Genomic DNA, 25,290 nt, shown 5'->3' with positions numbered 1-25,290 from the left:
ATCAAAATGTGATGGAGTCTCATTGCTCCTTTCTGCACCATATCCCAGATATAGTGATATCTAATCTCAATGTGCTTGAACCTGTCATGGAACACAAGATTCTTTGCATGTCGAAACCCATAATATGTCATAGTATATCATAGTCGTGCCCAGCATATGCTCAAATAGCTCTCCAAAGAGCTTTCTCAACCATACTGTCTCACAGCCAGCCATGCTAGCAACAATGCACACTGTCTCTCAAAGCAACAAATTTCTACGTCAGGAAACCAGGGCAGACCTAAGGCAACACTCAGATGTGCTCTTCCAGTCAACAACATTCTCAGCATCAGTGTATCCATAAAGTCTCAAGTATCCAACAATGTGTCTTAGTTCATGAATGACTACATTGTCTAGGTATCCCAATACCAGCTTTGCAACATTCCAATATACATATCCAGGCTCTATATGGCTCAATGAACATACTACAAATCAAGAATCCATCAAGATTGTATTTGAAGAGGAGGCTCTCTCAACTACTTAGTGTAAATTATCATGCCAATTCTTGGACATCATACTTCCCTTGACAAGGAAGTCCTCATCATCCCTCTATTACACTTCTAATCTCAAGAAGTGGATCATCTTGGTTTCAAGAGTCAACTCCCTTTGGCACTGAATGCTGAGATGATCTTGATCATGTCAGAAATAAATTGTCAGCATATAAAACCAAATATCAAAGACATAACTTCAATTATGAAGAGAGGTTGGGGTCTGCATTAGATGTCTATCATTCCAAGCATGCTAAAGCCCAAGGGACCTACTAGAGTCCATATGGAGCTTTCTTCAATCTGCACTCACAAGTCTATTATTCATGCCCCTTCAAGTCCTAAGATAACTGCAAATATGCTCCTTCCTCCATTGAATAAGCTTACTTCATGTATATCCGATAATAATGAATTTGGCAACAGGAGCTAGGATCTCATCATAACCTTCTTTCCTTGAGAGCATACTTCTTATTATAGTTTGAACCATATTATGGAAGCATCAAATACTGCTACATCTTAGTCATCAAGAATGGTCCTTGCATGAAGAACATATTGCTCTCAACATCATATTAGACTATTGCACTTAATCTACTCCCTTTGAATAGGAAGCTTCTTCTATCATAGTTATCAACCAAGGACACTGCAACCCTTCCTTCGAGGTCTTGAGCTCTTTGTTGAATAAAGTTGTCATTGATGTCAATACAGTGATGTCATTGTTGAAGATGATGACTACAAGAAACCCTAACACTATGTGCAAAACCCTAATTACAAAATCCTAAGTGAACTGCAAAACCCTAACCCTAATCCTAACCCCAATTTATTGATGGAGTCTTGTAACCCTAGGATTGGCATGTCCTTGATTACCACATGTTGCCCTAACTTGTGTGATGTATGGAAAGCCTTAGTATAAACCCTAGGTGCCCTAATCTTATTGAATTTGCCCTAAAATGATGACTCCTTACACCATAGAAGCCTTAAAGCATTGTTCAACCATACCCTAGATAAAGGAAGAATGAATGCTATTAAAGTCAATAATGAATATGGTGTAGTTTCAATCCCTGATAATGTAACTATAAGAGAGCTTATGCCTATAGGCCACGGTCTTTGCCTTTCAAAAAAAAAACGTTGAAGGAGTCCTATAATGAATGCAAGGTTTTCAAGGTGCATACATAAGGAAGTATGGCTTGCTGCTGACATCCTTTGAAGACCACTTGGAGCAAGTGTAGTTTCAATCCCTGATAATGTAACTATAAGAGAGCTTATGCCTATAGGCCACGGTCTCTGCCTTTCAAAAAAAAAGAATGTTGAAGGAGTCCTATAATGAATGCAAGGTTTTCAAGGTGCATACATAAGGAAGTATGGCTTGCTGTTGACATCCTTTGAAGACCACTTGGAGCAACATATTATCAGCCATTTTATCCATTCATTGACTGCTACTATCACAGCTATTGAAATCTATAAAGTCATACTCATAAGTAGAGCTGACAATGAGCGTATTATGTTTGTTATAAGGTGCTATCAACATGAAAGCTTCTAACAGAATTACACTCCAATCATCCTTTGCATAAATGTTGTATCTTTTGACACCATAACTGAATGAAATAAACGAAGTGCCACAAGTGGTCCAGAAAATTATCAAGCAGCAATGGTGACCCAAATATTGTCAAAAATGCAATGACTTTGGATAAAAATATTGAAGGCGTTCCTATGAAGATATTTTAAAATTGTATGGAATGGAATCTTTGAAAACTGTCAAATAGATCTTGCAAGTTACAGGTCAAATTTAATTACAATACAGGTCGGCTCCATAAGATATGCCGGCTTACATGTCCTTTCGTTGTGCCAAACAACTATAAATACAAGCCTGAACTCATTCGTTTCAGCCATCCAACTCGGTAAAGGCAATCTCAGAGAGGAGCAGTGAAATAGTGAACTAGTGAAGAATAAAAACCAATTTCAGTGGAGTGCTTCTGTTTGGAAATTTGGACCTGTTTTATACTCAGAAATTTCGGGACTGTCTTGGTTTTATGAAAAGATTTTTTTCGGATCTGTGAACATAGAAGTTCATGCCTGAAATTTCGGCCTTAACTGAGGCCCTCCTGCGGCCTTGACTGAGACCCTCCTGCGGCTTGTTCTGAGGCTCGACCTGAGGCAAAACTAACTCTGTCTCTCGGCCCCTCTGAAGCTTGGACCTCTGTTGATTAGGACAGACCTCAGTCCCAAGAGAAACTTGGTCCTGTGGAGTAGATTTGGAGCCTGCAATTGGTGTGAGTTCATATCAGAATTGTGAAAGGTGCCTTGTGGACCTTTCGAGAAATTTTTCTATACTTCGACCTGTATAAATCACTCATTGCAGATCTCAGCATTGTTCATAAAGAGGGAAGGTTTTTGAGACACATTCTTGGAGATTTTGTGGCTTCTTTGAGGTAGACCTATTGTGCACTTCTGAGGCAACAAAGACCTCATCTAGGAGTTGACACTATATCGGTTTGGAACAGACTTTTGGTTACTCCTCGATAATCTCTGCAGCAGTCCTTGTAGTGACCCTTCTTGGATCAGATTCTTGAATACTTATTGACTTACCTTGGATCAGATTTTGAATGAATTTGGAGCAAACTTGAAAAGCAATTTTGGACAAGATCTTAAGCTACTGTGAACCAGTCTTTGAAGAATTCCTTGAGGTGTTTTGTTAACCAGTTGAAGCAGGCTTGGAAGCCTTTGTTCTTGAAGCAGACCTAAAGAGTATCTTGAGGACATCTAGTTGGAGCTAGTGTTGTTGAACATCATTTTAGAAGTTGCCTTGGAGACATTAGTGGACACCTCATAATTTATTGATGGAAGTCCTCATGATATGACCTTGAAGAAAATTGTTTGGGTGACATGAAGAGCTGTGGAGACACCTAAAAATCATAAACTTGTCATTGATGAGCTAAGCAAGGGCAATTGTTGAAGGCTAATTTGAAGATATTGTCAAGGCTTGTTGCAGAAGTTTTTGGGAGGCCTTGAAGAACCATTCAACCTACATTTAAGAGTTGAAGCAGATTGATAGGGTTGGTGCCTAGAGGATAGGTGTCCTCAAAAAGATCAAGTCGGAGCCTGCGTTGGAAAAAAGGGTTGGTGCCCTAGAGGATAGAAGTCCTCAAGAAGATAGGATCAGAGCCCTAGAGGTTGGAGCCTCATGAAGTCCAAGTTGGTGCTTGGCAAAGTACAAGTTGGAGCCTGGTGATTGAAAGAATGGTGTCTTCATCTAGGGTTGGAGCCCTAAACATTATTGTACTTGATTTATTGTAAAGAAGAGGGTTGGAGTCCTCATTATTTCTGATTAATAAAAATATTTATTCTATATTGTTCATTTTGTGTTCTATTTATAAGTGATCTAAATTGGTAAAGTAACATTTGTAAAAGAAATACTAATTCAACCCCCTTCTCAGTATTTCCAACACTCTTGTCCATTTTCAAGTGCCACTCTAATCATGGGATGGTTCCACATCTTCCTCAATCTCGATATAGAGGACTTGGTCCTCACATTCATCAGATATACCTATGACCCCAAAACAAGAGCAAGAGCAATAATGGCAAAGTAAATAATCATAATGAAAGTGTACCTGGTGATGAGGCAGGACTATCTTTCTTTTCTAGATGTAAGAGTGGCTTCTTCATTTTCCTGCACCAACTCCCTCTTGGAGCTAACCCTTCCTGCACTATTCTACATCTTGATGATCCTCAAGATGGATCACATCCTCATCCAAGAAGTTAGTGAAACAAATAAAATACTCATGCAGGAAGAATCACCAATAATCGAAAAGAATAAATTCACAAGAATAGTGACACAAAGAAATGACATAAGTCTTGAAAGTACTTATCTTTAATGTAGATTGTAGGAGGCTCTCAACTCCCTCTTGATCCTGTCTTCCTCTTAGCCAAGAGGCACCACTATCCATCGATCATATGCCAATGTTGTCTTCAGAAGAAATGCATCCTCTTGAGCATCACCTGTATTCTCTTTCCAATCCTTTCAAACCCAATTACAAGATAATCACTACAACACATCATCTCCCATTAGGTAGGAGACAAGTCAAACTAGGGTTTCTCTAAATTTGTCATAGGTACTTGAAGAACTCAATGGCTTCTCACTGATCAAGAAGATTTTGCTTCACACTAGGGTTTCAATGCTATACAACCCAGGCCATATCCAAGGCCACTTCAAGGGTTTTCTCCCAAACCTTGTAGGAACAAAGCTTCCCTAGGGTTTCCTTCAAGCCCTAGAATTCTTTTAGGTCTTGTTACCCACCACCAATGGGTGACCTTTATAGGAGAAATTTTCTCCTAGATTTGTCTTCAATGGGCAGCCCCTTGCAGCCACCTGATAGCTTTGATGTGCTACTTTTCTCCGCCACCTAAGCTAGTCGTTGTGCACCCTCGCTCATCTATCATGGTTTTTTCATTATGTAATTGGGTGTTTATGCTTGTTTTTCTTGGGCACACTTGGGAATGGATTATTGGGTGACCTGGAAGAACGAAGGGCTTTGACTGTACTCTTGTTCCCTTACCTCAACTAGGCGGTTAATCATGAACCCTTGTCTTGTGGGATCTCCTTTATTGGCTATTACCCTTAGGAGTGGCACTACACGGGAAACCCTGATTTTGGTTGCGGGGTCCCACTTCACGATATCATATATCTCACTCCCCTTTGCTTATTACAAGCCTTTTTCACAATTTCCCCATCTGGGTCCATATTTGTCCATTGGATCCACAAGGTGTTAGCCTCCCCTCCCCCTTGTCCACACCTTGGGTCGAGCCTAGAACGATGCCCCAAAGGTTGATGTAGCTAAAAAAAGGGGATAAAAGCATAACATGGCCACATATCACAGGAAATGTACCACAAAATGTAAAAGATGCTCGAGAAAATAAAATTTAGCACATGGACAAAAGCCAAACATGAGCTCTACCCCCTATCATTATGGCCATCACCCTAGTTCCTAGGGCCCCTATGAGTGCCCCTTTCATCATTCAAGAACCCATGAAAGTCCCAACCCTTGGTGGGCGATGAACTGCCCCACTTTAACAGGATAATCATTGTTATATCTTACACATCATGCTCTCATACCCTTAAGCCCCGAGCAGTAAAATAAAGAAAAAATCAATAAAAGGACAATGAGGAAGGGTGGAAAAACAACGGTCGAGGTAACTCATGTACCACGATTTCTCCCTCCTACATTCATATACCTAAGGTGTGGGCTTCCCTCATCATAGCTACCCTTGTACCATGGCATGTGGCTTGGAGCCTTCCTTTTGTCCACACTGTTAGAAAATTATATATTACGGAGCAATGGAACACATAAAATATTGCAGAAATATAAACACAGAAAACGCACAAAACAAGAGAGACACAGATATACGTGGTTCACCCATTTTGAGCTACGTCCACCCCGAACAGCCAGTCCTTCCTTTCTATTATCCAACAAAATGAAGAGACACAACCTACAGCAAATCCGCTGTAATATCCTCTGTTTTCTCTCACAATCTCACCTCTTTGTTTCTCGTTCAGAATACACATCTATTTCACAGCCTCAAATACAATACCCTCATACAAAGAGAGGGGGTTGCCTTCTAGGGCAAAAAACCCTAAACTAAACATAAGTTCTACCGTCAGATCATCCGCCTAATGAACAGCCCAAATTGACTAGAAATTACTATACTTTTACAAGGCAATTTTACATTTGTTTTTAGCTTCGGGGGCGCTGCCCCCGAGCCCCCGCCGGGGGACCGCTGGCCCCCAGACCCCCCAGCCGGGGGGGATCGACCCCCCCGCATGGAGGGGTGTACAAGACTTCCTGGGGTATACATCCGGCTGAAACAAAGACCTCTGAACAATCATGCTCCACACACAACAATCTCCCACTTGGAGAATGATTGTAGCAACTCCATTGCTGCTTCATTTGTTGGACAATGACTCCTCTTTGGACCTGGCTGTTTTTCATCTTCATCGTCATCCTTGAAGACCAGTTGAAACTGAGCATGTTCTCAGTTTCTCCTTGGTTACAACTTTTGTTAGCATATCTGCAGGATTCTTGCTAGTGTGTATCTTTTCCAGCTTCAACTCTCCATCTTCCAACACTGATCGTATGAAATGGTACTTGAGCTGTATGTGTTTAGTCCTGGAATGAAATGCTGAGTTCTTTGCAAGATGAATGGCACTTTGACTATCACTGTATAACGTGCCCATATCATGCTCCTTACCCAATTCACCCATAAACCTTTGTAACCAAATCATTTCTTTACTAGCCTCTGTAGCAGCAACATACTCTGCTTCTGTTGTTGAAAGTGCAACAACACTTTGGATTTTTGAAACCCAACTGACAGTTGTTCCTCCAACAGTAAATACATATCCTGTAGTGCTCCTCCTGTTATCTCTGTCACCTGCCATATCTGCATCAACATATCCTTGTAAGGAGATGTTTGAACCACCAAAGCATAATGCTTGATTTGTGGTACCTTTCAAATATCTGAGAATCCATTTCACTGCCATCCAATGTTCCTTTCATGGATTGTTCATGTACCTACTTACAACTCCCACTGCATATGCAATATCAGGCCTTGTGCAGACTATTGCATACATTAAGCTTCCAACTGCTGATGCATATGGAACTTTAGACATATAATCCATGTCTTCTTGGGTCTTTGGGCACATTTCCTTGTTAAGTTTGAAATGGCTAGCAAAAGGTGTACTAACTGGTTTTGCATTGTGCATGTTAAATCTTTTCAACACCTTTTGTATGTACTCATTCTGAGACAATGTTAATTTACGATTTTTCCTGTCTCTAGTTATTCTCATACCAAGGATTTGTTTTGCAGCTCCCAAATCCTTCATTGCAAATGAATTTGCCAATTTTCTTTTGAGCACATTTATTTCCTGCATGTTAGATCCTGCAACAAGCATGTCATCTACATACAATAACAATATAATATAGCTGCCATCACTTTGCTTTTTCAAATAAACACAATGATCAGAGTGACATCTAGTATAACCTTGTTCAGACATAAACTTGTCAAATTTTAGATACCACTGCCTTGGAGCCTGTTTTAAGCCATACAAGCTCTTCTTCAAACTGCACACTAGTTTCTCCTTCCCTTTCACCTCATATCCTTGTGGCTGCTGCATATATATCTCTTCCTCCAAATCCCCATGGAGAAAGGTTGTCTTTACATCTAACTGCTCAAGATGCAAATCTTCAGCTGCTACAAGACTTAAAATGGTTCTGATTGAAGTCATTTTAACAACAGGAGAAAATATTTCATCAAAATCAATACCTTTCTTCTGTGCAAACCCCTTCACCACAAGTCTAGCTTTATACCTCTGTTTTCCTCCATCTTCTTCCTTCAGCCTGTAAACCCATTTATTCTTCAATGTAGTTTTTCCTACAGGCAACCTGACTAAATCCCAAGTCTGGTTATGCATTAAGGAGTCCATCTCTTCTTCCATGGCTACCTCCCACTTCTTCCTGCTTTCAACCTGCATTGCTTCTTCATAACATTCGGGTTCACCGGAATCAGTCAACAATAAATAATATAATGAAGGAGAGTATCGTTCAGGGGGTCTACTTATCCTGGTAGATCTTCTAACACCACTTTCAGGTGTTTGGGGTGCCTGTTGTTGTTGTGGTGGTTGTTGTTGTTGTGGTTGTTGATTATTATTATTTTCAGGCACCTTTCCTTTTTCAGTGATTTCATCAAGAACTGTGTATTCCTTGTTTTCCTTTTCCTGTTTCTTTTCTTGCAACTGATTCTTATACAAGACCTTTTCATTGAATATTACATCTCTGCTCCTAATGATTTTGTGATTTTCGTAATCATATAAGCGATAACCAAAATCATTAACACCATATCCAATAAAGGTACATTTCTTTGACTTTGCCTCAAGCTTTGTTCTATTTTCTTTATCAATATGGACAAAGGCCTCACAACCAAAAGGCTTTAAAATATAGTAGTTTACCTTTTTACCTGTCCATGCTTCCTCTGGAACACCACCATCCAAGGAACTTGAAGGCCCTCTGTTTATTAGATAAACAGCAGTATCTACAGCATCTGCCCAAAACTGTAAAGGCAATCCTGCATGCGATCTCATGCACCTTGCACGCTCCATGATTGTTCTGTTCATCCTTTCTGACACACCATTTTCTTGTGGTGTTCTTGGAACTGTCTTCTCTCTGCGAATTCCATGCTCTGAAAAGTACCTATCAAACTCTTTGCTGCAATATTCACCTCCATTGTCTGATCTAAGACACTTCAATTTCTTTCCTGTCTCAATCTCAACCAAAGCTTTCCATTTCTTGAAAGTATCAAATACATCAGATTTATTCTTAATACAATAAATCCAAGTTTTTCTAGTTGCATCATCAATAAAAGTAACATAATAACGAGAGCCACCGAGAGATGATACCTGAGCAGGTCCCCATACATCTGTATGCACAAGCTCTAATTTTTCATTCTTCTTTTCTTTCCCAACTCTGAGAAATCTGACTCTCTTCTGTTTTCCATAAATGCAATTCTCACAGAAGTCCAAATCAACATTTTTCAAACCTGGCAACAAATTCCTTGAGTGAAGAATCTTCATCCCCTTTTCACTCATGTGTCCGAGCCTATGATGCCATAATGCTGCATCTGCTCCTTTGGAAGTTAAAGCATTAACAGAGTTAGAAATACCATTGCATAAATACAATGTACCAACCTTTTCGCCTTTTGCTATTACCAGGGCTCCTTTGGTGACCTTCCAAGCTTTATCTGTGAAAGTTGTCACACAACCTTCACCGCCTAACTGCCCTATTGAAATCAGATTTTTCTTTAGATCCGGAACATGCCTTACCTCCTTTAATAGCCATTGGTTTCCATTCTGCTGTTTTACAAGAACCTTACCCATTCCAACGATTTTACAGGGGTTTATCATCACCCAGACGAACTTGTCCAAAATCTCCTTGAACATAGTCATGAAAGTATTTCTTATCAGGTGTGGCATGGAATGAAGCCCCTGAATCTACCACCCAGGAATCAGTAATATTTTCGAAAGAAAGAATCAAAGCATCTTGTAACACCTCACCTGTCACATTTGCTTCATGATTGTTTTCTTGCTGTGCATCTCCTTCTTTTCCCTTCCGAGATCTACAGACTTTCTTTAGGTGTCCTTTCTTTCCACATTTCCAGCACACTATCCCCAATCTGGACTTGGATCTGCCTTTCCTTGATTTACTGCGATATCCTGAGCTCTTTCCTCTTTCCATTTTTCTTCCTCTAGACTCTGCACTCAAAGCATTTCCCGATGTCTCACCGGAGCTTTTCCGTCGCATTTCCTCGCTAAGGATAGCACCGACAACATCATCAAACTTTAAAGTACTAGATCCAGAAACGGAGTTACTAATGGCCATTACCAAACCATTCCAACTTTCTGGTAATGAGCACAAGAATAATAGAGCTCTAACTTCATCATCAAAGTTTACCCCTACAGAACTTAACTGACTTGTAACTATATTAAAATCATTTAAATGGTTTGCAACAGATCCACCATCCGACATATTCATATTAAATAACCGTTTCATAAGAAATACCTTGTTTGAGGCCGAGAGTTTTTCATATAGTTTCGACAACGTCTGCATCAAACCCTCTGTCGTGGTTTCCTTCGAAATGTTGAAGGCGACTAACGCAGCAAGGCACAACCGTATTGTTCCGAGTGCCTTTCTATCGAGAAGGTTCCATTTTTCGTCTTTCATACCCGTCGGCATCTTTGTTTTTCCGCCCAATGGTAGGTATAGATTTTTCTGATACAGATAATCTTCCATCTGCATCTTCCACAGCGAGAAGTTTTGGCCGTTAAATTTCTCGACCCTAAACTTACCATCTTCCGCCATTGCTCCCACTCGAACCAGGAACCCTTCTTTCCTGCGAGTTTATCAGCCAAATAGACCTTCGGCTCTGATACCAGTTGTTAGAAAATTATATATTACGGAGCAATGGAACACATAAAATATTGCAGAAATATAAACACAGAAAACGCACAAAACAAGAGAGACACAGATATACGTGGTTCACCCATTTTGGGCTCCGTCAACCCCAAACAGCCAGTCCTTCCTTTCTATTATCCAGCAAAATGAAGAGACACAACCTACAGCAAATCCACTGTAATATCCTCTGTTTTCTCTCACAGTCTCACCTCTCTATTTCTCGCTCACAGAATACACATCTATTTCACAGCCTCAAATACAATACCCTCATACAAAGAGAGGGGGTTGCCTTCTAGGGCAAAAAACCCTAAACTAAACATAAGTTCTACCGTCAGATCATCCGCCTAATGAACGGCCCAGATTGACTAGAAATTACTATACTTTTACAAGGCAATTTTACATTTGTTTTTAGCTTCGGGGACGCTGCCCCCGAGCCCCCGCCGGGGGACCGCTGGCCCCTGGACCCCCCAGCCGGGGGGGATCGGCCCCCCCGCACCCCCCCCACGTGGAGGGGTGTACAAGACTTCCTAGGGTATACATCCGGCGGAAACAAAGACCTCTGAACAATGAACTGCCCCACTTTAACAGGATAATCATTGTTATATCTTACACATCATGCTCTCATCCCCTTAAGCCCCAAGCAGTAAAATAAAGAAAAAATCAATAAAAGGACAATGAGGAAGGGTGGAAAAACAACGGTCGAGGTAACTCATGTACCACGATTTCTCCCTCCTACATTCATATACCTAAGGTGTGGGCTTCCCTCATCATAGCTACCCTTGTACCATGGCATGTGGCTTGGAGCCTTCCCTTTGTCCACACTTCGTTCCATCACTATTTCAGATGACACCTACCACTTGAAGGGTGTACCTTGGACCTATCATTCCCTTAGAGGTTGAAACCACTTGATAGGGCCCTTCATTAACCTCTCCTACCTAATGCCAGTACATGTTCAAAGCCCCAAATTTGGAAAGGAAACCCACTATGAAGTGTCTACTTCTGTCCTTAATAAGCAAGCTTATTTACTCAATTGCACTAATGAATCATTGTATTGGAGGGTGAGGAGAGGCGTTGGGTCTTATACAGGATTGCAAGTGGGTTTCCATCTTGGACTTGGCCCCCTATACAAAATCCAAGACCTCTAAAAGATCACAATGGCATTTGTAAAGTGAGAGTTAGGAGCCATGGGCCTCCATCCATGCAGAGCATTAATTGGCACACCATGGGCTTCCTCAACACCACCATTTGCTTGCTCTTGCCCCAATTATTCAGAGATGATGATGCACTTGGACCACGTTGCCCCAGCCGACTACACATCGCACCTGACACTTGGCAGTTGTTCCAAGGCCCGGAGGAGGTTGTCTTTCCTAGGGAGGCATGGGAGTGATTGTGTAATCTTCTAGCCCTCATTGATGGAGCATCAACTTGATCTTGATCCACTTGGAGACCCGTGAGACCCATTTGGAGCCCACAAAGCCCAAATAGGGGTTTGGAGATGTTTTGCAGCATATGGAGGGCATCCTCCTCTTCATCATCATTTTTTAGGCCCCCTCTTCATCATCATTTTTTAGGCCCCCTCTCACATTTTTAGCACGAGGCTTCAAAGTTCAATGTTGCCCCTCTAGGCCTCCACGTGTGCATGACATCATACTTACGTGGGTTTAAGAGGGAAATTCGGTTTAATTTTTGAGCTGTCATGGTTGGCTTGTGACCATGGGTGGGTGCATCTTAGGCACAAAAGGGGCTTTGTCTTTCATAATTTGAACTCATAACTCTTGTATAAATAGGAGAGACCTTGTCTCATCCTAGCATCACACTTGGGATTTTCGATATCGTTATTAGAGATTTTTAGACCTGCAATTGTGGGTGCTTTTTAGAGATTTTGGATGAATTTTGATGTTTGGATAATTTCACTATCCGTCTTGGAGCTTCTACTTGGCATTGTTATGGATGGATATGTTCTTCACTATCTTGTAAGTGTTATTTAATGTTATATTTATTATTTTGTTAATGTCCAATGCATGGAATATTCTCTCATTGTTACTAATGTGTCGTAATTGATGAAATATTGTCTAAAATTTGCAAATAATGGGAAATTTTGCAGGTATTACTCATATATAGTGAATGAATGAATGTTCGTAGGGGAATTATGGCATTTGCATCCTTGAAACTCCATTAGCAAGCGTCATCAAAGTATAAATATATAGAGGTGATATGTAGTTGCTTCCATTAAGGGTAGCGAAGCTACTTCTAGGTCTCCTTTAAAGAGCAAGTTGCCCAAATTGAGATAATCCTGGACTCCATAGCCTTCCAATGGTTAGGTATTGATCCTAAACCCTTGGTGATCACTTTTAACTTGAAAATTGTCTCTCTTTCACCTTCGTTTTTCGTCCCCTTAAGGATAAGGAGGCCTCTCTAGGGCTTGGTGCGAAATCCTTTGGAGGGAGGCATTTTAAATTTTGTTTGGATAAGATACTTCCTTAGTATCTCCTCTTGGGATCCTCAAGTTTTGGAAGAATTCCCATAGTGGAATCTTCATAAATTTGATGCCCTAGGCATCTCATCAAGAGGGAACCCTAGAAGCTAATCCTTCAACTTGGCGATTTCTTTGAAGGCATTTGCTTTAGTACTCGTTCGAGTAAATCATTAACTACCTTTTCGCTTGTCTACCTTGACCTTATGATGAACTCATATCTCGCTATTTATATTAACCCTGGGTCTCATGTAGCCATCTTTCAAAGGGGTTTTTCGTGGAAAGTATTACTAGCTTCTCCCAAAGCTTGCACTTTTGTTGAACCTTTCCATTGAATGAGCCACTTTCCCTCACTTCAAACCTACCATAGATACATATCTATCACAAGTGAGTTATTACTGAGACTCCTCCCGTCGGTGAAAATCCGAGAATAGTAGGGGACTTAGACTATGGTGACAGTGGGACTTTCTCCCAAATGTTGTTGTGCCCTATAGCTTTTTGCCTCTTTACAAGGCATGCTAGTTTGTGCAGCAACCGGTCTTTGCCATCTTCATTTGCTTCCATTATAGGTATCTTTAAGGGGGTGTTCTCAATGACTTTCCTTCAGCCCAGCTCTGATACCACGTTAAATTTTTTTTAGAGCTCGATTGTTCTTTGCTTTAGATAACTGCATTTACATTTTTTTCATCATTTACATATTGCATCTACCTCATAACATCATAACATTATTGGTAATTATGTAGAAAGAATAATAAAATCAACAGTGCAGTGAAACAGTGAGGAACAATAGAAGAAAAACATACACAATAGAGACATTGGGATTTAGGTTAGAGACCAGGGAAAAACCTCACAAGTGGGGGAAACCCAACCAGATTCTTCTTCTATCAGATATTCATCAATTGGTCTGCTGAGACACACATCTTATCCCTTCATCCACATCTGGTGAGTCCGAGGAATTTTATCTTAAGATGAAGGTTGATTACCGTCGATATCTTGCAGAATTTAAAACTGGTGCTGAGAGGAAGGAAGCTGCTGAAAGCACATTGCTTGCATACAAGGCAGCCCAGGACCATCGGATAGGATCATACACGAGTTTCCCGGATTAAATTCCCAATCCCGACTGCTGAGTCAAGATTAGCTTTAGAGATGCAATTGCTACCATTAACTTAATCACTTTATTTATATATATATATATATATATATATATTACCCGTGATCAATCACAATCGATCATTACCCGATAGAATGAATTCACAATAAAATTTGATTCAACCATGTGTTTTCACCATGATCAATCACATTCAATAACTACCCAATGGATTAAATGCACAATTAAATGTGATTGAATCAATTACACAATAAAAATAAAAAAAACCCGAGCCCTGAGATATACCTTGGCAACATACTCCATTTCTGCAAACTTGAAGGCGATCCCTAGGTACCCAAAGAGTACAGAGACCAATGAACAAGCATGGGAGAAGCGGGCCACTTGAATATCACCATTATCCGAGTTGAGAGCCAGAGCCAATTCTTGAAATGCTTCTGCAATCTGCCTCAGGGTTGTGTTTTCCTCTTCCGCTGCTGCCATTGTCTTCTACTATGATATACAGAGTGTAAATTTCTTTGAAATTTTATATCTATTGGAATTGATCTATTTCACAACTCCAGACTGAGATGGTATCTCATTCACTCAATGTTGACTAGTAACCTTCACAAACCGAGTTTATCACTCATTCACTGAGCGCTCTGTGCCTAACTTACAAAAACTTCTGCGCACTTTAGATGATGTCTGAAGCACACGTATCAGCCAGGCACTGTTTCATACTTCGAATCTGCCAGGCACTCGGTACTTCGAGAGGCGGGTAATCAACCAAGCGGAAGCGACAAGGTTAGGTTTTTATATAGTTATCGATCACATTTTATTTCATTGTGAAATATATATTTTTTCCCCTTATTTATTTATTTAATATTAGTTAAGCGAAGGGTACCTTTTTGAGTAAGAGTTTAAAAAGATAAAATATGCATAGCAAAAGAACATAATTACATGATAATTAAAAAAAGAATTATTGAAATATGATAAGTATATTAATAAAATTTATTAAATATTCCCCATTGTGGATGATGATTCAAGTCTATAAAGTATGTTCAATAATTACAGATACCTAAACAAAAATTATTGAAATATGATAATTATATTAATAAATTTATTAAATATTCCCCATTGTGGGTGATGATTCAAGTGACGTTATGAAAATGATAGAACATTCAATGTACACATCATCTAGCTTGCCATGCACCTCTATCGAAGCAAATTCCAAGGTGAAGTGAGCATTTACAATTTCTAAGCGTGAGTACTCTTGGGTGTGCAGTCTCATAATGGTTAGGTATCATGCCAAGGAAGGCCTTCTCCCGTGTGTGATAGAGCCTATCATTATTTGATGGTGTATTCCTATCATAGATATGCCTCTGCAACCCCAGAATGGAATCGTCGCCTTTGGTTTGAGCTATGATATGTGGATTGTAGGCAGTCATGGTGGCTTTTATCTCAGCGTTCATGCATTCACTCGTTGGACCAGTTGTGGGAATTCATTGGCATTCTCGGGCATGGAGAATTTTAGTGGCTCTGCATTTGTTACTAGGCACCCTTTCTCCCAACAAATTATCATGGTTGTTATGGGGATCAAGTCAGATTGCTCACTTGTTGTTGTTAATTCGCCTATCACACAGGCTCTCCTGCTTAATTTTGGTGTGAAGGTTGCTCTGAAGGGTTCCCCTCTCATGAACACCTTCGCATTCAATACAGTCCTCCATTCAATCAGTGGGTCGTTCACCTTCATGTTCGACTTTGGTTCGATTTGCATGGCTCATCATTCGCAATGTAATTCAAGCGAGGCCCATCGTGTTAAGGTTTATCCACAGTCCCATTGCAAGGTATGTTTTATGTTGCACTGGGTTGGTTGGTTGTTAGCAGCATCATGGGGTTGTGATATAAAGGTTCATGGCTCTTGGCATGCGCAACCTGGGTTCGACCCCAATCATCGTTGCTTGCAGTCTCTTGGTTCATGGTTACGATGACCAATTAAGTATATCCAGTATGCATTGCTTCAGGGAATCTGTGGCCTCACAGTTCAGCTCAGTTTTCTTATATGTGGCCCAACCTATTTGAGTTCCACGATGGTTCTTCACACCTGATGCACTCCAAGTATGTCTCTCTCTGAAATTATGAATGCTCTCAATTTTGGCAACCATTGTTTTGAAGATATAGGCTTGCGTGCCTATTGTCCATCTCCTAAATTTTATAATTTTTTTTGTTTTAACGGATGCCATGATCAAAAGAGGTCAATGTAATCTCAAGGTTCTAAACTTGTGCTACTGGTTTGGTCTTCCTTCAGGCAAACCAGTAGTATGAAGCCATCTCTTATGTAATGTACATTGTTTGAAGTAATAAACAATCAAGCATTTACACACAAAAAATAAATTTATTAAAAATATCTTCTAATATTAAAAAAAAACTATAAATTACATGAAATTAAGAGGACATGAGTTTTTTAATATATAGATAATAATATAGCTCATGGGGTGTAGAATAGATGGTGATGGGGTGTATTGTAAAGGTATTATGTGATGTGAAGATCATCAATTTGAAACTCCATGAGTAAAAATCCAGTCATGTTAAGGATTGGTGTAGCCCAAGTTGGGTATCGTCGAGTGATTTTGACAGCTTAAATGCCTCAGGATCGTGGTTTACTAGTCATCTCAAAACTCACACAACTTAATAAACAGAAACATATATAAATAAGAAGACATTTACATTACCATTTCATTAATCTAAATCTAAATTATACATGTTATTTGGACTTCATGTGTCAAACTAGGTCTCTTCGATGTAATTATTCATTTTTCATATGAAGCCTAACAAGACTCAAAATTAAGTGTCTTGTTACCGCTCAAACTAGCAGGAGCACTTGCTAGGTCAAGAGCAACAATGAAGCTAAAGCCCATTGTCACCACAGCTAAAGCTTCCTAGTCTTTACGGACTTTCACCGATGGGAGGAGACCTAATATATAAAGAATTCCTTATGAAGGATAGATCGACTAAGATTGATGTGAAGTGATCTCGATGACCCTTTCCTAGGAGAGACTTAAGAATGGGACCTGCTTGCTTCTTAAGCAAGGTGCAAGGTTCTCTAGGATAGGGGAATAGGGATTTGAGGGATTGGCTTAGGGATTGTTACTTGCAAAGGAGCTTCCTAAACCCTAAAATCCTTGTGGAACTTGGTTTCCCAAGTGGTTTTTGAAGAGTTTACTTTGATGAGATATGGGACCACATGCGACCAAGTGGACCCAGGTTAGGTCAAGAGGAGGGAGTTTAGCAAGGAATTATGAGCTTGACCTAAACAAGGAAGAGAAGGGGATCAAAGAAAGGATCTTCACTTAAAGGTACTAAAATGATCCCTATGAGGTACTAGCCTAGGGAAACCTAGAGAAAAAATTGGTCTCAAGGCTAGGGATTGGGATATCTTGCAATCCCACAATCAGAATTCCTTAAAATTTGGAGGAGACCTAGGAGACACACCAACGCAGAAATTCCCCAAGAGATCAAAGTTTTTCTATGGGTGGTTTGTCGGGAAAATGATACCCTAGGATCCCCAATGTGAATATACCTAGAATAAGGAAGGAAAGGTGAAGAAAAATGGTTCTTAAAATGATCACCTTATGGTAGACCAGTGCCTAATCCTCTGGGGATATTAGAGTCAAGAAGAATAATGAGAATGGACTTCGTTTCTAGGTCAAGGAGGCTTCAAGGACTACTTCGCTTAGCATTAGGGAAAAAGAGAGTGACCTTAAAGCTTTATACTTCGTTTTGCAAGATGAGATGGCTTATCAAGATGAATTCAACCATAGAATTATCCCTAGGAAAATTCGTTCAACATACATGGCCCATACATAGAGAGATGTTATCTAGAAACAATAATTCCACAATTTCGCAATAATGCATGCAACAATTAGCCCTAGTATAGTGAAAATCCCATTATCAATGCATGTGACAAAGTAAAAGAAAGAATAGCATTAAATTTGTACTTACATGTAAGAGAATATATCCAACCATCAACAAATTGCCAATCAAGAAGCTCCAAGACAAGAATAGATAATCTAAACATCAAAATTCATTCCATACTCCAAAATTTCGTCCACCAAGAAGGAATAGCGAAAATCTCTAAAGAGATACAAGTCCAAACCAAGTGATGATGCTAAAATGAATTCTCATCACTTCTATTTATACACTTCTAATGAGTTCGATTTAGCTACTTGAGCCTACATTAGCCCCTAAAATAAAAATAGTATACAAAATAACTAACTTTTGGTGACAGTCCCACCAAACTAGCTCATAAACAAAAGAATAAGCCTCTCAAGAGGTCGAATGATCAACAATACATGTCGTTGGGCCTTTTAAGAAGCCCGATGAAGTCCATAAGTGCCACAATGATGAATATGACTCCCAAAAGTAGTGGACAAGGGGTTATCCCCTTGTTCTCCAAATAATAAACTTGTGGTGCTTTAAATGGGTGTGAGGGCACACAAGTAGCTTCATGGGTCTCCAAGTACGTCGAAGATGTCTATAGACCATTTGTAAGGGCTCAGATGATGGTGTAAGTGATGCCACATCAGCATACAAATCACAGGTCATTTGTCAAGTGCATGGTACAACTGTGGGGTCGGTTGGGCATGGTGAACCAGGTGCATCTTCCTTGCCCAATAGGTGAATCTCGAGCAATATCTGAACATCTCTAGGAATCCATGGAGTGTATTCTACTACTATGGAGGCCCATGGCTCTCAACACACACCCTACATGTGCTAATGTAGCCCTCTGGAAGGTTAGGACCCTGTATAGGGAGACCAAACCCAAAATGGAGACCATCTGCAATCTTACATAAGATCCAATGTGTCCCTGATCCATGTGGATATTGGTGGCCACCCGCCTATTCCACTTGGACGCCCACCATTGTTTCTTTTGGTTCTTCAATCTCCTTAATTGTAGCATAGTTTACTATTTTTAGCAGTTTTTCGGGCCTTGAACTTCCGAAGCCGTTTTGAGGCCCTAAAAGACATTTTTTTGGAAACATGAGTCTCCACCTAATTTTTGCAATTGAAAATTATAATCCTCGGATAGATCTTTCTATCAAGGTATCGTGCGCGTCAAACAGAGATCGTATGCCAAAGTTACGACCCCGGGAAGTTGATGTACCAATTTACCCCAACGAGGCCCATAGTTTTGGCGCTTCATCTCCTAGAGTTAGGTTTTTGTATGTTTAGGGTTTTCCATTGTTTCTTAATAATAAATAGGTCTTCGAGCCTCATTGTAACACAATTCAGAGGCATGTAGCCACCACATCTCTTCTCAGAGATAAACTACCATCACCCGAGCTAGTTTATTTCCATTATGTATGTAAGCATATTTCAGTTCTTTGATATTAATGAAATGAAGTTTTATTTTTGCTGCATCTCTGTGTTTATGTTTATATCTGTATTCTATTGTGTTCCTGCATAAGTCTAGATCAATGGTATCAGAGTGGTCTGCTCTTTCTCTGTTTTTCTTTGCATGTCCCCAACAAGGTCAGGGTATAAGGAGTTAGGGCTCAAACTGGTTGAACCTTTGCAAGACCAGCCTCACAAACCCTGATGGTCTCCCATGGTGGAAGAAAAGAAAGACGAGGGAGCAGGAGATCCCTTCAAAATATTTCTCAAAGAAGCCCTCGAGCGACAAAGGAACGCGATGATGGACAAATTTGCCCATATCCTTCGGCGGATGCCCACAGGCGACGCATCTTCATCTAGCAACCACTCTGGAGGCACCACTCCCTTCAAGGTACAAGTCAACTTTGATATTCCCATATTTGAAGTCTAGATAGATGTAGACATTATAGATAGATGGTTAAATCTGTTGGAAGGGTATTTTTTCGGTTCATGATTTTTCCAATAGGGAAAAGATTACTTTTGCACTCCTCAAAGTTGCCCCCCACGTCAAGGACTAGTGGGAAACCTATTGTGAGTAGAAGGACGAGAGGGAACCCTCATTGTTTTCAGCTACACCCACTTGGAAATCTTTCTTAGATGCCATCGGGATCAGTATTACCTTGTCGGGGGCTATGAAGATAAGTACATAAAGTGGACCACACTGTGGCAGGGAAGGGACCAAGATGTGTCGGAGTTCACAAATATTTTTCATACCCTTTGCACAAACTTGGGTATCAAGGATTTTGAGCGGCATTTGGTACTCAAGTACCATGGTTGTCTACACAAATACATCCAGGACGAGATGGAGTTCCTAAACATCTCCTCACTTGGCGTTGCCTACCGATACGTTGTCAAGATCGAGCATAAGTTTAAATAGAAGAAGCGAGACTTTGGATCTGCGAATTTGAAGCAAGGGAAAGGCACCCCCAAATCGCAAAACAAAGGACAAAGCCAAGGCGGGGTGACCCAGGACAAGCTGTCGAATCCGCAAGCAAAGAACAACACCATGAAGACAAAGAAGGGAATAGGGAAGTGGTTTGAGCTCCATAAGAGCCACACTCACAACACAAGTGAGTGTCGAGCCAAACAATCACTGGTGGCCAAGCTAAAGGCTTCAGAATCATATGCATGTTCCAACTCTGAGTTAGAAATTGACAAGGGCAATGACAAAGGGAAGTAGATTATTGATGTAGAGCCGAGCGCTACTGTTTCTAGCACCAAGATCTAGAGGAGGGGGATTGTCTCTTCCACTCACAGATATGGGTGAAGGGTTCACCACTTTAATTGATTGTCGACAACGGGAGCCAAAAGAACCTCATTTCAGTAGAGATCGTGAAGTAGTTGGGCCTACCAACCACACCACACCCGCAATCGTGCACCATCGGGTGGCTTCACCAAGGACGGGATCTTCACGTCAACCAACAGTGTCGCCTCCCCTACAGCATCAAACCCTTCACAGATGAGGTATTATGTGATGATTTGCCTCTTGAAGTTGGTGATGTATTATTAAGCCAACCATACTTGTGGAAGTGTCATGTTGTATATGAGTCAAGGCCTCGCATTGTTATTATTTCTTTGGGTAATAAGTTAAACAGGATACCAAAGGTAGCCTCGCCTACCGTCATCTCTTTGATCTCTGCTAAGCAATGCAGTAAGATTATCTCCTAGACTGGGAAATTTGTTTTCTTTTTGTTTCACTGTCAAAGTAAAGGGAAGATCGTGGCCACATACATGACCCCTGGGAAGGGTTCCTCCACGCAGCAGAAGCAAGTGGATAAGGTTGTAGAATAATACAGGGACATATTCTCCTCATCCACAAGGGTACCCTTGCACTGTCAGGTCAAGCATTCGATCAATATGATTCTTGGAGCAACTCTACCCAACATGCCAATATATCGCCGCTCCAATATAGAAAATGAAGAGATCAAGCGGAAAATCCGGGAGTTGCTGCAAAAATGGCACATCCGGCCAAGTTCTTCACCTTGTGGGAGCCTGATTGTGCTTGTACAGAAGAAGGATGGGATGTGGAGGCTATGAATTGATTATAAGGCACTAAACAAAATCGTTGTCAGGAACAGGTATTCAATCCCATTGATTGATGACCTTCTGGACCAACTCAAGGGAGCCAAGTATTTCAGCAAGATCAACTTGAAGTCTGGTTATCACCAGGTTCCTATAGAGCCCACATATGTATGGAAGGTCGCCTTCAAATCCAAGGAAGGCCTTTTTGAATGGTTGGTTATGCCCTTGAGGTTGACAAATGCCCATGCTACTTTTATGAGGCTAATGGATGACATGTTGTGGCTCTTCACCAACTCATTCATCGTTGTTTATCTAGACGACATCCTCATCTTCAGCAAGAGTTGGGAAGAACACTTATAACACATTCGACAGGTGCTTCAAACCATGTGGCAACACAAACTGTGTGCCACCTTGTATAAATGCACCTTTGGCATGAGCCAGGTCCAATATCTGGGTTACATCATAGATGAGTGAGGCGCACATGTGGATCCAACTAAGATCCAAGTCATTCAAGATTGGTTAGCGCTGACCAATCCAACAGAGCTTTGCATCTTTTTGGGCCTTGCAATTTTTTTATCGGAGGTTCGTGTTGGGATTCTCCCATATCACTTGGCCTTTGATTTATATTACCAAGGGCAGAATGAAAGCAAAGTTTTCTTAGTCTGAGTCCCAATAGAAAACATTCTTTGAGTTGAAGTGTTGCATTTTCTCTACACCGGTACTCACATTTCCAGACTTGCAACAACCATTTGAAATTGAGGCAAACGCCTTCGACTATTCTATTGGTGCAGTCCTCACCCAGCACGAGCATCCAATGGCCTATCATAGTGAGACACTTTCTGATACAATTCAGAAGTACCCCACCTATGATAAAGAGATGTATTCCATCGTGTAGGCTTTCTGGCAATGGAAGCATTACATTTTGGGGAAGGAGATGGTCATCCACACCGATCAACGACCTCTTCAGTTTATATAGACACAAGGAAAGTTGAAAAATGATCGCCGACCCCTAGTTGCAGCACTGACTATTGTTGTCAACTCTTGTGGCCATGATACCTTTGGATGGACACAACTATACAAAAATGATCGAGAGTTCGCCTCCACATACCAGATGCTAGTATATGGCTAGCAAGTTCATGATTTCCACCTCCAGGACGCATTATTATGCTACCTGGACCACCTTTGTATTCCTTCAAGTGAGCATGCCAAGCTGATTTGGGAGGCACACTATAGTCAGGTTGCAGGGCCCTTTGGTGTGGAGAAAACTATGGTCGTACTACAAAATATTTTTATTGGCCAAAACTCTGAAAGGATGTTGGGAAATATATCAGATCCTACATTGTCAGCGCCATCACCATGCCAACCATCAAGAATCAAGGCTTGTACACTCCTCTGCCTACTCCCAACCAGCCTTGGGAATCCATCTCCATGGACTATATGTCTGGCCTCCCTTCTACCAAGCATGGTAATGTTTGCGTATTTGTGGTCATGGACAAATTTTCTAAGATGGCTATATTGATGGCCTGCAAGAAGAGTATCACAACAGAGGACACTGCCAAACTCTTCTTTGAATGAGTGTGGGTACATTTTTGGGATCCTACATACCATTATAATAGATCAAGGTAGCAGGTTCCTAAGCACATTCTGGTCAAGCCTCTGGACACTATTGGACACTAAGATCACCAAGTCGACTACATTCCATCCCTAGATTGATAGCCAGACAGAGGTCGTCAACAGGATGATAGTGCACATACTCCGCATGTACAACTCCAAACATCCACGAACTTGGGATGAGAGCCGTCCCTATTTGCAACACATTTATAACATAGCTCTCCATAGCTTGACTGGTCGCAGTCCCTTTCAAGTGGGTCTAAGATTTCAACCATTGTGTCTGATTGATGTTGTCATGCCTCATGCGATTGCACATACAAAATCCACACATTTATTGTCTGAGGTTGATAAAGTAACCAAATTTATTGAACGCATCCAGCACATCCGCCAGCAAGTTCACGACATCTTGGAGAATTCCAATGCTAAGTACAAGCAGTGACATGATCAACATTGGGTGCCACACAAGTTTCAGGTGGGAAACAAAGTTTGGTTGCATTTGTAGAAAGAACGCCTTACCAGAGCCCATCGGAAGCTCAAACCACTTTGATATGGGCCTTACACCATTACCAAGGTTGTGGGAGACAATGCTTTTGAGCTCAGCATTCCCCCATTCCTTAGCCTGCACCCAGTGTTCAATGTGGATCGCCTTTGACCATTACTGGACACATAAGACATTGGAGAACAACTCACACCAACATAGTTAAACCCAGACTACATGGAACAAGCCACAACTAATCAGATCATGGACACACAGATCAAGAACACTCACCAGCAGAAGATCCAACTGTATCGGGTTGTCAAAGCTGGCCAACTCTTGCACCAAGGCAAGTGACTCACTAGGGACCAAGTTCAGCAGAAGTTTCCCCATCTCAAGGAGGCACTCAACGCAATGGGGACCATTGCTTGCCAAGGGGGAGGAATGATCCAGGTGGATATTGGTGGCCACTTGCCTATTCTACTTGGACCGCCACCATTGTTTCTTTTTGTTTTTTAGTTTTCTTTATTGTAGCACAATTTACTATTTTTGGTAGTTTTTTGGGTCCTAAACTTTCGGAGCCATTTTGAGGCCCTAAACGAAGTTTTTTTTGGGAAACAAGCAAACTGACATTGTGAACCATGTTTACAGTCAAAAGTTATAGCCCTCGGATAGATATTGTCTAACGACATATCGTGCGCGTCAAACAGAGATTGTATCCAAAGTTACGACCCTGGGAAGTTGATGTACCAATTTACCCCATCGGGGCCCATAATTTTGGTGCTTCATCTCCTAGATTTAGGTTTTTGGGTGTTTAGGGTTTTCCATTGTTTCTCAATAATAAATAGGCCTTCGAGCCTCATTGTAGAACAGTTAAGGGACATGTAGTGGCCACATCTCTTCTTAGAGATAAGCTACCATCGCCTGAGCTAGTTTATTTCCATTCTGTATGTAAGCATATTTCGGTTCTTTGATATCAATGAAATGAAGTTTTATTTATGTTGCATCTCTATGTTTATGTTTATATTTGTATTTTGTTGTATTCTTGCATAAGTTCGGATCACCCCCCTAGTCTTCCAGTACAACAAGTCATCAAAGGAAATTGAGTTAAAGAGCTTAAAACTATGGACAACAAATGGGCACTTCATAATGGCATGTCCTTACATAGTGGGCTTTGGCATGTGATAATGTATCTAAGCTCCAAATGGGGTTAACCAAGTATCCTATTAGGTGGTTTCTACTTTTAAAGGAGATAATATGTCCAAGGTATATCCTTCAAAGGGTGGTGGCATGTGATAAAGAGTTGAATGGAGCATGCAATGAAAGGGGTAGCCCTAGGCCACATGTAGGGGTACAAGGGTAGCTAATAAAAGGGAAATCCACACTTGGGTATATAATGTATAGGAGGGAGCAATCGTGGTGCATGAGGTGCCCCGACCTTGATTTTTCCACCCTTCTTTACATGCCCTTTTCCTTTTATGATTTTTCTTTAATTAATTGCTTGGGGCTCAAGGGATAAGAGCATGATGTGTAAGATATAGCAATGGATACCCCCTTTAAGGTAGGGTGGTTCATTGACTACCAAGGGTTGGGACAATCATGGGTTCCTGAATGATAAAGGAGGTTCATCTAGGGCCTATAGGAACCAAGGTCATGGTCATGATGATGGGGTAGAGCTC

At 40.9% G+C, this 25,290-nt stretch overlaps 1 protein-coding gene across 2 annotated transcripts in view; it reads right to left on the bottom strand.

The window, feature by feature from the left end:
* LOC149226216 (accelerated cell death 11-like) overlaps positions 1-14,881 on the bottom strand; it is a 221,342-nt gene extending 206,461 nt beyond the window's left edge. The window contains exon 1 of one of the 2 annotated variants that reach the window (XM_089377448.1): positions 14,380-14,881. In XM_089377448.1, the coding sequence (XP_089233574.1) occupies positions 14,380-14,574 (195 nt within the window). In that variant the 5' untranslated portion in view covers positions 14,575-14,881. The remainder of the gene's footprint in view (positions 1-14,379) is intronic. The other variant, XM_089377447.1, reaches the window with a different exon arrangement.
* Between the last annotated feature and the right edge of the window lie 10,409 nt (positions 14,882-25,290).

Source organism: Pinus tabuliformis, chromosome J (assembly GCF_031772625.1).
Source record: "Pinus tabuliformis cultivar Carrire ecotype Pingquan chromosome J, CPIR1, whole genome shotgun sequence".
NCBI classification, from domain to species: domain Eukaryota; kingdom Viridiplantae; phylum Streptophyta; class Pinopsida; order Pinales; family Pinaceae; genus Pinus; species Pinus tabuliformis.
This window is presented reverse-complemented; position numbering and strand designations above follow the sequence as displayed.